The sequence below is a fragment of the Hippoglossus hippoglossus genome, chromosome 24, assembly GCF_009819705.1.
Source record: "Hippoglossus hippoglossus isolate fHipHip1 chromosome 24, fHipHip1.pri, whole genome shotgun sequence".
Lineage (NCBI taxonomy): Eukaryota > Metazoa > Chordata > Actinopteri > Pleuronectiformes > Pleuronectidae > Hippoglossus > Hippoglossus hippoglossus.
This window is the reverse complement of record NC_047174.1, coordinates 4,257,183-4,271,167: the sequence shown is the minus strand read 5'-3', so window position 1 is coordinate 4,271,167 and position 13,985 is coordinate 4,257,183. Positions and strand designations below refer to the sequence as shown.

At 45.2% G+C, this 13,985-nt stretch overlaps 1 protein-coding gene across 1 annotated transcript; it reads right to left on the bottom strand.

Annotated features, from left to right (window-relative positions):
• Positions 1 to 2,125: 2,125 nt before the first annotated feature.
• On the bottom strand, positions 2,126 to 13,610 carry thbs1b (thrombospondin 1b). Its single transcript, XM_034579936.1, has 23 exons — positions 13,403 to 13,610; positions 13,216 to 13,301; positions 12,492 to 13,051; positions 12,172 to 12,247; positions 11,898 to 11,981; positions 11,658 to 11,767; positions 11,195 to 11,320; positions 10,238 to 10,334; positions 9,237 to 9,410; positions 8,893 to 9,069; positions 8,622 to 8,795; positions 8,294 to 8,421; positions 8,047 to 8,199; positions 7,585 to 7,803; positions 7,342 to 7,449; positions 6,805 to 6,964; positions 6,563 to 6,681; positions 5,356 to 5,590; positions 5,023 to 5,250; positions 4,661 to 4,932; positions 4,456 to 4,553; positions 4,218 to 4,357; positions 2,126 to 4,111 (listed from the first exon to the last, which is right to left on the bottom strand). Exons 2-23 carry the CDS (start codon positions 13,277 to 13,279, stop codon positions 4,104 to 4,106), a joined length of 3,510 nt encoding a protein of 1,169 aa, XP_034435827.1. The 5' UTR covers positions 13,280 to 13,301; positions 13,403 to 13,610; the 3' UTR covers positions 2,126 to 4,103.
• Between the last annotated feature and the right edge of the window lie 375 nt (positions 13,611 to 13,985).

Here is a 13,985-nt window from a genome sequence, read left to right as displayed (position 1 = left end):
AAACACACCAACAACTGAGGCGCTCTATCACCTGTGAGCCCTTGTGAGAATACAGCATGGAAATGTATAGTCGATGACGTTTCTAACACGCAACGGATGCAAAACTAAGAAGAACTAAAAGAATACAAATTTCTCGGCAGCCACACAAGTAGAGGATGCTGACGAAAATGTCACATTGGAAAGGCGAAGAGATTCAACAGCTTTGGTGATGAGGGCCGACGCTGGTGTCAATCTACAAAAAATGAAAGTTATACAACATGTCCGGCCTCATCTTGCTCTACACGTGCCATCCCTCGCCTGAGTGTTCCAGACATCTTCCTGTTTTTGTCAACACGTCTGACCTGGACAATCCTTCTGCATTCTTCATATGTGAAAGGCAAATTCCGGAAAATGGAATTTGCCTTTCACACATGAAGAAGTTCATGCCTGAAAACCTTATTCATCTCCTCAAGTCAAAACAATTTGAAGTGTTGGCTGCACAACAAGTTATTTGATTATGTCAAAGTAGGATTAGTGGACATTTTTATGGGATGTTTTTCACCATTTTCAAAGAATTTTACTGGACAAAATTATGATTCATAGAATGACAAAGCACATCAAGGTTCCACCATCAATCACTGGTCAGACCAAGAAATCCATAAATATAAAAGATATCCGTTAACTGGCCTCTTTAAATATGATCTTAAAAGGGAGCTTACCTCATAAAAGAGATTTGGCTTCCTCTTACTATTTTCATCCATGTTTCCTCCTTATTTTAATTGACTAAATAGAAGAAGAAGAAGACAGTGCAATGAAATGGTCTTCAAACCGATGTAGTGACTCACATCCTGACCCGCAGCCTAAAAAAGGGTCTGAGAGTAAACATGTGGGTGTTTGTAGACAGCCGGCAGAGACGTGCGAGAACTGCAGCTGGTATTAAGACGTCTGTCCGTCAGTGTTTGCCACACTTTGATAATCCCTGATAATTCATGTTCGGCTGTCATCATGAATGAGTTTATATAACTGACTTACTGGATTAAAACAGATTCATAAATGTTTGTTTTGTCTCATATACGCAGTTCATTAAGATAACAGAAGATCTCACAGGTCTTTCCCTCGTTGAAAAGACCTTGTGCACTTTGTGTTTTTTATTCTTTTCTACAATAAACTAATGACGATCATGGGTTTTTAAATAAGCTGAGATGTAACCAACAGGAGTGACTTAAACTCTGTCTGTTTGAAGACACCACGCACTGTTAGATGAGTGATTAGGGTTCATTACAGGCCCACTTGGTTCCAAGTATACACGACCAGACGTCAGTCAGTCTGCCTGCTACTATAACCAGTTTGCTTGGGTTGAATAGATTGTTTTCTCAAGGTTTTTTTCAGGTTTGACAATATGTCTCAGTAGATTTGATAGGACTTGCTAACAGGTCTGTTTACATTTAGTCTCATTTTTTAATGTAGGACAGAAAACTGTGAAATGTGAAGTCTAGAAATAAAAAAGCTGCAGCCACTGGTTTCAACTGGATCCTTTGTCCTCGGACAATTTGTGTTTCTTCCTTTTTTTTAAGGGGGCAGATTTTCAAGTTTGCAAAGAGTCAGAGGGGCATTTATTAAATCTAGTTATCATACAGAGTATAGTTATTTGTGTTTCTGTTATTTCATCCACTACTTGGCTATTTTAGCATCTGTCCTCTGAAGCCATTATAAGCCAATGTCAAGGTTTGTGTCATCCTAATATTTGCTCTCTGTGTTGTTTAACCTTTTCGCAGAGGGTCAGTGCAGATCAGAGGTCGGGCACATCAGGCCGAGGAGCAGACATTTGTGTCACATTCCTCATGTGGCCTTCATCACAGAGACGATGTGTGTCTGTCTGCAGAGAGAAAGGCCTGAAAGTACAACTCGGCTTGTGCCTCAGGGGGAACGGAGCGATCACTTTGACTCTGAGTGTGTTCAAGTGCCGGGCGTTGTGGCTACAGTCGACCAAATCAACTCCAGTTTGAGGCCAAAAGTAAGTCTGGTGTGAGTCAATGTCTTTGTATTTCCGCATCATTTAATTGTTCCGTACACTTGATCAAACACAGATTTAAAGCTGAATAGAGAAATGGTGAAATATGACAAAAACAAAAGCATCGACAGGCTTGAATTTTCACAACTATTTATTGTCTTGAAGTATGTAACAAAATAGTCGCTATGAATAAAAACAGCATTTTTTGCTTTTTTTTTACAACTAAGAAAATGTTTCCGGACAAGCAAACTAATTGTACAAAAATAATGGTAACATTGATACACAATAACAAAATAAAAGGTAAAAACCATAAAGAACAGAACATCCTCACGTCAGTGTGCAAACCGTTTATACAGATGGACGTGCCGTTTTTGTAAGGCAGCAAATCCTGATAAATTATTTAAATAGCATTTATCTACACACACGCGCGCACGCACAATCGCACACAAACACACACACATACATGTCAATCTCTCACGAACAGCTAGGACAAAACAGAGCAATAATTTATCTGCTAAGAACAGCACTGGACATACATGATAAAGCAAAATTATTTATATAAAAAAAAAAAAAAGACACCTCCCATTTTCACCGGGGTAGATCGTGGGATCGGGAGCTCGGTTGCGTTCTTTTTATATATGAAATGTCGTACTATTTACAGCTCATGCTACAGTAGCACTTAGATTTGTCCGTCATGTCAAAGGAATAAGGTTGTTTCTGCTCGATCAAATTATACAACAGCAATGAGGTAATATTTGTACATCAAAGATTTTGTTTGTTTTCATCTCTCTCTCTGAAGAAAAGGCACACAAGTCACAAACACTTCATGCCAATGGATCAATCTGAAGAAAACCTAATTCACTCTGTGCAGCGGGAGATGATAAGACACTGACCAGATCGTGCGTTCTGCGTTTGACAGCTGACTGCACCTGATTTCAGCTTTTTATAGCGATATTGGATGATTTATTTTTACTTTTTCAAAGTATTCAAATTTCCTTTGCTGCCTACATTGTAGGCAAGAGTCAATAAATTACACATATTTACATAATTTCAATTTGAAATCCTCAAAAATGGAGGGAGATCAATCGCTTCAGTGACCTAGAATTTAATTTGAGATCGGGAGAACTTTGGGAATTTCGGCTTTAAGTTTACTGGCTCTAGACAAATTCTTCGTAAAATGTAATCCTCTTTATTTTTTTCTTACTGGTTTAATATGGGAAGAATGTAACTTCCATCTCACCCTGAGAGTTGTTTATTCAACTAGACAAAATCAACAAAGCCCATCATATCTGTATGTTCAAAAGATACCTAACCTAAATTTTTTATTTCTCCTCTCCATAGTTCCTCTCTACAGAGCTTCTCGGGTAGATCAAACCACTTTCTTCTTCCATTCATGACCAATCTTCCACATACAGTACACGCATGAACACAAACATCTACATCATCATCTTGCCCTTATTTCTAACTTGACTCCCAAAAGTCCAATACAGCAAAGGTTGTTGCTGCCTTCCTCCTTTTGAGTCCTCAAAAGTTGAACCATTCAGAATCTACATCCGGGCAGATCTGGTAAAGCAAAAGGGAATATTTCATCAGTCTCTTTTTTTTCTTTGGGATGTCCATCCAGAGGGTAAAGCAGAAAGGCACACAGGTTGGTAAAGTGAGCTAGAACGACGGAGAGATGTGAAGGCTTGGAAGTGCATAGTTGTCTATGGGGAAGCTGCTCCCGCAAAGAGATGAATGAGATCTTTCAGAGAGCAAGGAGGCAGGCAGAGCTGGGATAGAAAGGTGTTGGTGTCCTACTGGCAGAGCTAGAGGGGTTTTGCTTTCTCCCCCCCCCCCCCTCACCCCAGCTCTCCCTGCGCTCGTGGATGCTAAGGGTGGAGGAGAAGGGGCTCTCTGATCCTCAACTGGCAGTCAGCCGGTTGGTGCTCTGCCCGAACCAGCTTCAAGTTACCCTGAGGCTGACCACATGCCCTCCGCCCCGTCCGAGTGTGCGTGCCGCTGAAGAAAGAGTCGCGGAAATAGATCGGTCCCTGGACTTTGCATCAGAATACATAAGTTCATACTTTATACAAAAAAAGGTGCATTCCTCAGAACTTCCTGCGCCACCCATTTATGCGTCTGTTGAAAGAGAGAGAGACACACAACATAAGGAGTTGGATACAGTCATGTAAGGGATGTTGATTTTAGGACTAGGAATTAAACTTAAATTTAAATAGATCCTTACCTCTGCAATTATACTTGAGGTCTGAAAAGTATACCATCTCTTGTGAGAAGACAAAAAGACCTAGCCTGCCACCTGCGTATGTCTTGTCATAGATGCTGCCGGTATCTGCCATGATCTTTTTGCCCTCGTACATCACAACTCTGTTGGAAAAATGGAAAAGTTCAAGTTTGGATTTCAACATCAAAACCCATAAGACACGTAATACTTCTCTGTGGACTATTTAATATAATGTACCCACCTAATATGTCCTGTTCTCGGTCTGTGGATCAGATGCCATCTGTAGGCAGTGAAGTCTTTCCATCCAACATGCTTTGGGTCATGCCAGAGAGTGCGGACCTGAAGCAAATAACACAGGGAAATAACAGTCATCGGGTTATCTTTTCACACATCCCTGATATCATAGAAAAATCATTGACCGGGAGATGGGACCCCCTTTGTCTTACCTGTCCCGTGGTATTCCCGGTGTGCCAGAGGGCATTTCTGAGGTGCTCTCCAGGACCAGTGGTGGAATTTACCACTTTAATGGAAAGGCCAGAATACCCCTGGGCCTTGGTGGGTTTATTTGACCAGTAGGTCTGCGTAATCTGCTTCCACATCACCACGTAGAACCTGGAACTGGACTGGTAGCCAAACACAAAGCCGGCATAATCATCATCCCTCTCTGTGTTGATGAAGAAAGTCCCACTGAAGTCCACTGCATTAAACTCGTGGTACCCTGACGAAGAAGAACAACCAAGTTAGGGGACTGTAAACAAACCCCTGAAAAATGATGTACACTGTGTTGACAATCACACGTCTCGCTCACCAACAGCAAGGCCAGGGTCACAGTTGACAGTCTGGACGAGCTCTTTGCCCTGATGGCGTACGACCCAATTAGGATCAATCTGGGAGGTGCCTTTGGGGTCCAGAGGAACCATCTGGAACTGGCGGAAGTCTGTCTCACTGATGCCAAAGTTTTCGGGACACACGTCATAGATGTCCGGCACGTTGTCTTGGTCAAAGTCATCTTTGCAAGCATCTCCACGGCCATCACCTGAAAAAAGTTAAATAATAATTAGTTATGAAGACCTGTATATTCTATGTTTTAACATATTGCTGCCTAAGAAATGGTAAGGACAACCTGTGTCCTTTTGCTCACCATCAGTGTCCAGCTGGTCAGGGTTGAAGGCCAGTCTGCAGTTGTCCTTATCGTCAGGGATGCCATCATTGTCGTCATCATGGTCACAGGCGTCTCCCTTGCCGTCCTTGTCGTGGTCAGCCTGATTGGCATTGGGGATGTACGGGCAGTTGTCCAGATTGTTCTGATGTCCGTCCTCATCAATGTCCTGGTTGCTGTCACACTTGTCTCCCACGCGGTCGTCATCTGAATCCACCTGCAATGTTTTGGCATTAGTTATGACTTAATGTATAGCTTAAGGGGACTGGGAAGTATTAGCATGCTAAAATTAGTGATTACATTCCAACATGTGCTTTTCCTTCCATCAAAGTTTCCTGCAGCCCTCTTTCTGTCATTCCGCCTCCCCTGCTTTCATTAAGAACTTTCCTTAGGGTCCAATCACTCTCTGCTTCCATAAAGCTGCCACGCTCAATTTGTCTAAGCTCTGTCGGCAGTTTTTATCTACTGACATTCAAACATCACTCTTCTGGACCCTGTCTCGCTTTCCCGACTCCAATTTGCTTGTTGAGTACCAGCATCTGCAGCGAAAGGTAAAGTCATGCAAGCCCTAACTGTCGAACATCTGCTGTTGAAGATCTCATTAAGACAATAACCTTTGAGGAGGGCCTGTTTATGTAGTTTTGTACTCTGTAAAAGCAGAAAACTTTGCTGTGCCCATGTCTTGACTTGTCTCCGTCGGCCTTAATTGCAATGTGAAATTCTCTCAGTGTGGACTTGGACGCTCCCCAGTTTCCCCCCCATCCTTCTGCGTTTTTGTTGTTGAACACATTCCTATTTCTCAGTGTAGCATGGCACAGGTGGACTGAGCAGGGCCGCGGTGCACCGACAGAGCGTGGACACAGCCCAGGGCCATTCCTCAGTAATATCCAGTCTAGGGCCTCTTCCTTCACATTAGCCAGATAACGTCATTGGGCCATTGAAAGGATCCCTAGCCCCCCACCACGCCTTATTTAACTGATGTGCCCTTGAGCTGCACACAGGATTTACTCCACCTTTACATGGCGTGATAAAAGCTTAGACAGCTAATCACTGAGGCTCTCTCTCAACTGAGAGAGAGATATATGCTGAGCTATAGAGAACGGCAGGGAGATGAATGTGGAGTATTGTTGGTTGGTGAAGTGGAAGGAAATGGGGAAGGGGCGGTGTGTATATGTGAGCGTCCACACACCTGATCAGGATTATGTTCCAGAGGGCAGTTATCGCACATGTCTCCAACTCCGTCCAGATCTGTGTCTCTTTGGTCCACGTTGTACACACGGGGACAGTTATCCTTCTCATTTAATATACCTAGGGAGTAGATGGAAACATTTAGGAACAAATATGAAAAGCCAATTCAGAAGTTTAAAATACATTTCTTAAAAAAAGCACAACGATGTGGACGTCCCGATGAATTGAGTTTCCAGTTCTCACCATCTCCGTCGATGTCCACAGCGCAGGCATCTCCCTCTCCATTGTTGTCTGTGTCTGTCTGGTCTGGATTACTGTTGTATGGGCAGTTGTCACAGCGGTCACCCACGTCATCACGGTCATAATCATACTGCCTGGGGTTGAAGATGAATGGACAGTTGTCCTGTTTCAAAAAGGGAAAGAAAGAGAAACACTTGTCATTTGCTGTTTTAGTGTGAGCGGATCTATTTACAGGGACGGAGTGTTGCAGAATGAAAGGCTGCTTTTATTTTTAGGCCCTGTCCCACATCTAATGTTGGGCTCAGCAAACACACAGTGCAGCTCCTTCAGAGCGGTGCCTTGGTGTTGGAATTTAATGGAATTTGAGGTTTTGGCTCGGGCACGGGGGAGAAACATTTGCTTTCCTGCGGAGCCTCCACTCCCCTTCCCCCCTCTCCACCTGCCCTTTTATTAGACAGTATGAATGATGAATGCAAAAAAATCCCACACACACAGTCCCTTGTTCATTGTCGAGGCCACATCTGGAGAGGTTTCACTCACCCTATCGTCAGGAATGCCATCATTGTCATCATCACTGTCACAAGCATCTCCAATGCCGTCCTTATCGTAATCTTCCTGCCCAGAGTTGGGGAGGTTGGGGCAGTTGTCCTGAATAACAGACAACGTGGTCAGACACTCAGAGTTTATCACAAACATACATGTAACTTTAACTCTGCAAAAACGTACACTCACAAGTATAAGTCGTGATCATTGTTAAGCCTTATCGCTTCATCGTGACCTCACCTTTTTGCAGTGGTAGGTGGCATTCTCCACACAAACCAAGTCAGCGTTGGGCCATCCATCGAGATCCGTGTCCTCTCCACAGATATGGCCGTTGCCAGCGTAACCGGGCCGGCACTCGCAGCGGTACATGGGATCGGCGAAGTGTCCGAGGTAGTTGCAGCGGGCGTTTTTGTTGCAGTCGTGGCTTCCATCGAGGCAGGGATTACGGGGTGTGCACACCTGTAGGAGAGACGCATAGTTGGAACAATCGGCTCAAATCACACTGGCTTTGCATAGTCCAAATTCATAGCATTCTGTTCTCATAAAGGCAGGCATTCATCACAGTCAATGAGCCTGGTCCTGCGCTGAAGCGATGCAAGTTATACCTCACACAACCCTTCTTGTTATCAGTTTTTATTTATCGTACAATTCATCAACTTGTATCTCTTCCTGTCAGAGCTTTTGCCCCAAGACTGTACTTGCCTGTTTGTGAGCCACAGCGTGCTCCACACTTCTGCCAAAGGGCTGGGGTCCTGTGTAGCGAGGGGGACAGGGCAGGCAGTTGTAGCCTGGTTCTGTATTCTCACAGCGATGGACGCCATTGAACTCAAAGCAAGCGTCTGGCACCTCTTTGCACTGTTTTTTCGGATAAAAAGAAAATGTGTGAACACTAAGATAGACACTTGTTAGTCTCTACATGTTTGTATCTCAACGTCTAATTCATTTTTACCTCGTCGACATCTTTGCACTTGATACCGTTGCCGCTGTAACCACCTGGACACTTGCCACATTTCCAGGAACCATCAGTTAAACTGGTGCATTTTGCTCCAGCAAAGCAGGGGTTGGACAGACACCCATCTAAAAACCAACAACGCTGGTTTATTATCAATACATCATCTGCTCTGTATCATTCACATGTAACCTTTTTTAAAATCAGGTAAATCCCATTTAACTTATGACCTTGTTGTGAAAGGAAATCTAAATAATGTAGTGTATTAGTGCTCAGTAAAGAACACAGGATAGAAGTACAGCCATATGTAACATGTCGAAGCTCTCACCGACGGGGCAGGATTTCTTGTTGCATATCTGGTTGCCTTTGGCTTCACCAAGACACTCTTTGCCATCGTATTTTGGTTCAGGGTCATTGCACAGGCGTTTACGATTCTGGACACCACCTCCACAGGTAAGACTGCATGTGTCCCACGGTGACCACGGCCCCCAGTTGCCATTGACTGCAGGAGATGAGAAGAAATCATGATTAATTCCTACCTGCGCTGTACAGAACACATAAATACAACCAGGCATTGAATATCAGATGGTTGGACTTACTGGGGCACGGAGCCATCTGACATTTCTCTGTTTGTCGGCCCTCTCCCACGCAGTCCTTGCCTCCAAGCTGAGGGTTGGGGGAGTTGCAGAGGCGGATGTGGGTGATGACACCAGAACCACAGGTGACGGAGCAGGAAGACCAGGGTGACCAGTGGCTCCAGCCGCCGTCCTGCTTGACTGAAGGCCACAAAGAAAGGTCAGAGGTCAGCTATCAGGCAAACAAATCGTTTGCACCCACACAGGTCACACAGATGATGACGGGCTATAAAAACACTCAGGCTGGCTGTTTCTCAGGATCCACTGATTTGTTTGTGTGTGGTTTAGGGTTTGTTGTGTTAACTCACAGCGTTTGTCACACTCCTGGAGGTAGCAGTCGCGGGTCTGCACTGAGGTGCCCTCACAGTTGTTATTGATACGGTCGCAGGAGCGCCCACGCTGCTGGATGCCCCGCCCACATGACACGGAACAATGGGTCCATTCAGACCACGGCGACCAGCCGTCCTCTGCATAGTCACTCGCTGAGTAGGAGGGAGAGAATATGAGTGAGAGGGGAAGAGGGAGACAATAAAAGAGCTATTCCAGGGAGGCGGCACCCCCTCGCAAACACCCCCAAGCCTAAATGAGGAGAGAAAGCTCTAAAAGCAGAGGACTAATAGTGAGGATTTAGAGAGGGAGGGCACAGACTAACACACTGAGAGAAGCCGGGGAAACAGAAAGAGCCACTGTCCCTGCGATACACAGGGATGCCCCATCGACTTGTGTTTTCCTGAAGAGGAAACAGATTTGCTCTGGGTATGTAATGACTTCAACAAGTGTCTGAGGTCAGAATGAATGCGGCTGCCCTTGTTTATTTAGGTTTAAGGGAGGCACTGCAGCCAAGTTTGCATAGGTATGAAGAACATGTCCCTTTTCCTCATGTAGAGGATGGGCTCCACTAAACAGCCGAGATTTTCCATCCCGCTTTAACCAATTTAGCAAATTGCGGCCATTTCAACTTGAAGATTCAAAGATGCTTGGGAGCACAAAGCGCCCGTGTTCCCAACACATAAGCACCCTTTCATTTACTCGGATGTTAGTGCAGTTAAATCATCTCTAAAATTGACATGTTTTCTCTTGGATATAAACCTGAACATCAAGGGAAATATTTGTGGCTTTTTTTTGTTTTATATGGCAAATAACCCAGAAGCGGCTCGCGCAGTGAATGAATGATCTGTCTGTTCGTTCAGACGTATACACTCTATCCTACAGGGAACATTTATGTAGGTTTACATAACTGAAATAACAGCATACCTTCCTATAAGTGTGCAGATTTTAACTGGGGGCTGTAGAGAGCAGAAATGCTTACGTGTTCCACAGCGGGGGCAGCACTCTCCATCAGGAACAGTAGCGTTGCCGCAGGGGATCAGGGGGCACGAGATCTTGCGGCAAACAGTCGCAGAGTTCTGCACAAACAGGGAGATTAAATTCATTGTTAGACATGAGCTCAAATATATGGATGTGAGGCCTTTTTCTTCCGAATTCTGTTCAGGTGCTGAGAGAGCAATATCCGCACATATCCGTGCAACCAACTCGTTAAATCCTCTGCTTTTTAGTTTTTCTGGCACGGTATATCAGTGGAAACTCAGATGTTGAGCAGAGTACTGGCTGAGGATGGAGACCCCAGCAGACAACCAACTGCCCACTGGCTCAGGGGAGGGTGGGGACGAAGCCAGAGTCTTAATAATGGAAGTCAGATTCACTGTGAAGCCAAACTGGGAACTGAACCCGAAACAAGTAAGACCAGCTCGCCAGTGCAACCTGTGTGGGTGCACTGTGAATGACTCTGGGAACTGACTCTGACTATGCAAGGTAATGTTCCTATATACTCCTCTACATATAAGTCACTATATAGTGAAGTAGAAGAAGAAACCAGGAAGAAAGGCTCATCCGCGAAACGCTCGGATCCTCCACGCCAGGTATTTTGCACTTGAATCTGTCTCGTCTTTCCAATTGTCAGAGCCAAGGTCTCGTTGTTAATTACCTGCAATGCATCACTTTAAGTGTGGTTAAGTACCTCTAGGCCACACTTGAGATTAACTCCTGACAACAGACCTCTCATTACCGCAGTTAAGGCTGCTGGTCTCCTGCCAGACCGTCACACTACTCATTACTGACCAGATCAGTCGAGTGGTGTCAAGTATGTGTGTGTATGTCTGCATGCACAGACAAGTCCGAGAACAAGAGTTCATCCCCGCACACGTGTGCTGAAGCACCTCAGGCACAATATAGCCAAGCTGGTAGGAGCGCACTCTGGAGACCTCACCTGACAAGTGCACTCGGTGCAGTCGTCGACGGTCCACTCGTCTTTGTTCTTGTGCACGATGCCGTTGTGGATGCAGACGCCGCTGTGAATGTCGATGCGGGTTTTAATCAGCTTGTTTTCATCCGTCTGGGGAGTGAGAGGTCAGGGAGAAACACACAGGAAACATGGATATTGTTAGATGAGGTTTTTTCTTGCGGGGATCATACCAAAATATAATAGATGGTACAATCTTGTAAAAAATATTGTATTTACATGTCCTTAGCAGAACATACAGAGTATCTCTAACATTACTTTGCTGGTACATTACACACACACAGACACACACACAACACAGACACACACACAACACAGACACTCAGACAGACAGACACTCAGACAGACAGACAGACAGACAGACACACACACACAACACAGACACTCAGACAGACAGACACTCAGACAGACAGATGGGTTTCCTTCTCACCAGCTGTCGGAGCTCATTGGACAGCTCCTTCACCACCACACCAAGACTCTTCAGCTCCTTGAACATGCTGACCAAGTCGTCACAGGAGAAGCCACAGACCATCTGCAGGTCTTCACAGGGAGGAACGTCATTAGTTATTGACACAGAAACTTTTTATTACTCTCATTCTATTCTTGTCAGTCCTCACAGATCTTCTGACTGATTAACAGACGTGAGCTGGTGACGTGCAGCTGTGTTTACCTTTGGTCTTATGTCCAGTGTACTCTGTTCTTATGGCTGAGGAACCATTCATGTTCTCCAGGGTCATGGTGTCGGATGTCAATGCTGAAAGAGAAATCGTTCCATAAATCAAATCACATATCTACACATTCATCTTTAAGGTTGATTTATTAATAATGAACATGTATTAAGAACGTGCATTAAGAAATCAGCAGGCAGGTGAAGCTTTTACACATTTCTATGATACAATCTTGCTAAGACTTGTTCTCAGGTGATCGTGGTTTTGATTACTCACAGTTCTGGCATCCTTTGTTGCGGAGGATGGCATCGAGAGTTGTTCCAAACACGAAGCGCACATTTTGTAGGACCCCCTGCAAGCATCGATGTTCAAGTTTAAACTTTAACTCGGTGCAACATTGAATAAAAACATGTCATCATCGCAGAACTCTGAAAGCAATTGGATTAATCATCAATTCCATCCGTGCCATGTGAGCGCTTTTACGCACGGTTACGCATTAACCATAACAGTGACTAATTTTCTTCGCCGATCTTAATTTCTCAAATCTGATCTGTTCAAACTACATCGGCTCCAGTCCGCTTTGCCCGGTCTCTCACCATGAACCTGTCCTTCACCGCTCCCTTCCCAATCCGGAGCTGCGCGGTGAGCGGAGTGTCCTGCGTCAGGATGCTCTGGATGGGGGCATCCAGCTCCGCGGTGTTCACCTCCTCGCATCCCGCGTACAGCACCGCCCGGTCCTCCTGCACTAACAGGGTGATGTTCTTCCAGTGACCCGTGGCCAGATCCACGTCCTCGATGGACACCACCTGCTGCTTGTTCTCGGTGGAGAAAACTATGTCCAAGGTGTTCGCTTTGCCGTTGGAGACGATCTCGAACACGGGTCCGGAGCCGTCCTGCTTCTCCACGGTGAGGAGGCTCCCCCGGGTCCGCTTGAACTGCTTGAAGTTGAGCAGCAGGAGGAATCCTCTCTCGGCGTGGATGGAGTCGATGAGGTCCCTAAAGGCGCTCTCGGGGACCGGGGGGATCAGGTCCGGGTTGAGGATCTTGTAGGCGGGGCTGTACGGGTCGTCTCCTTTCACCAGGGTGACCCCGTGGTTCTTCTTGGGGACTTGAATGAGATCGAACAAGTCGTGCACGCTATTGTCGTCTCTGCTCTCTGGGGGTGAATAAGAAGAAGCAGGGGTTAGTCTCTCTGTCTGTGGCTCTGCACTGGAGCTTTTCACCTTCAATGCTTTTTTAAAACGCACTCCATCTTTTTGCATTTATCACAAAGACAGATTTCCCTTTTTTTAAAGTTTCAAAAACTTGCCCCAAACTCACCTGCGACTCTCGCAGCCTCGCAGCTCCAAACCATCAACAACAAAAATATCCCTGTGAGCTTCATGGTGCAACACCAAACCTGCAGCCTGTCACAAATAACACACACATGCAGCAGGTTCAAGGATCATTCAAGTTAAAGTCGATCATTCGTGCAGCTGCAGAAATCACAAGAATATCCTCAACTCACCTGCTTGAAGAAAGCAGCAGCGCCACAGTGATTAAAATCCCACAGGAGTGTGTTAGAAATCCAGAAAAGAGATTGAATTTACGCAGGATTAACTAAAAAATTAAAATAAAATTCCTCAGGGAAAAGAAGAGAAATAATAAAAAAAAAATTCTTGATGTTAAAAACTTGTTCTCGTTGCTGTCGTCCGCTAAGAAACTCCCTTTTTAAGCCGAGGCAGGACAAAGTGCTATTTAAATAGTTTGATGCCATTCCTGAGAAGTGGCCTCGTCCAATCAGGGTGAGGGTGAGAAAAAGGGACGAGCTTATCCTCTTAGAGAGAGGGGGGGGGAGAGAGAGAGGCTTGTTTCCACTGAGGGACCAACATCACTTTGTTGCGCTCAGACTTTTAATGGAGCAGTGTTTCCTCTCACTGGGTCCATCCATCACTCCTCTGGGCCATTTCCACCGCGCACGTTCCCATTACGCACGCACGCAACTTACAAATGAATGTAATATGTGATATTCCAGTAGTTTCTCTGCGCACGGTGAGAAAAACACATCACAGAAAGTCACGCAAGTTTCCTCCAGTGTTATTTCACAAAGC

Coding starts and splice junctions, on each gene's coding strand:
- thbs1b (XM_034579936.1), bottom strand. CDS start 13,279: ATGAAGCTCACAGGGATATTTTTGTTGTTGATGGTTTGGAGCTGCGAG. Junction 10,335..11,194: donor GCACCGAGTGCACTTGTCAG/GTGAGGTCTCCA, acceptor CTGTTTGTGCAG/AACTCTGCGACTGTTTGCCG. Junction 4,933..5,022: donor TGACCCTGGCCTTGCTGTTG/GTGAGCGAGACG, acceptor CTTCTTCGTCAG/GGTACCACGAGTTTAATGCA.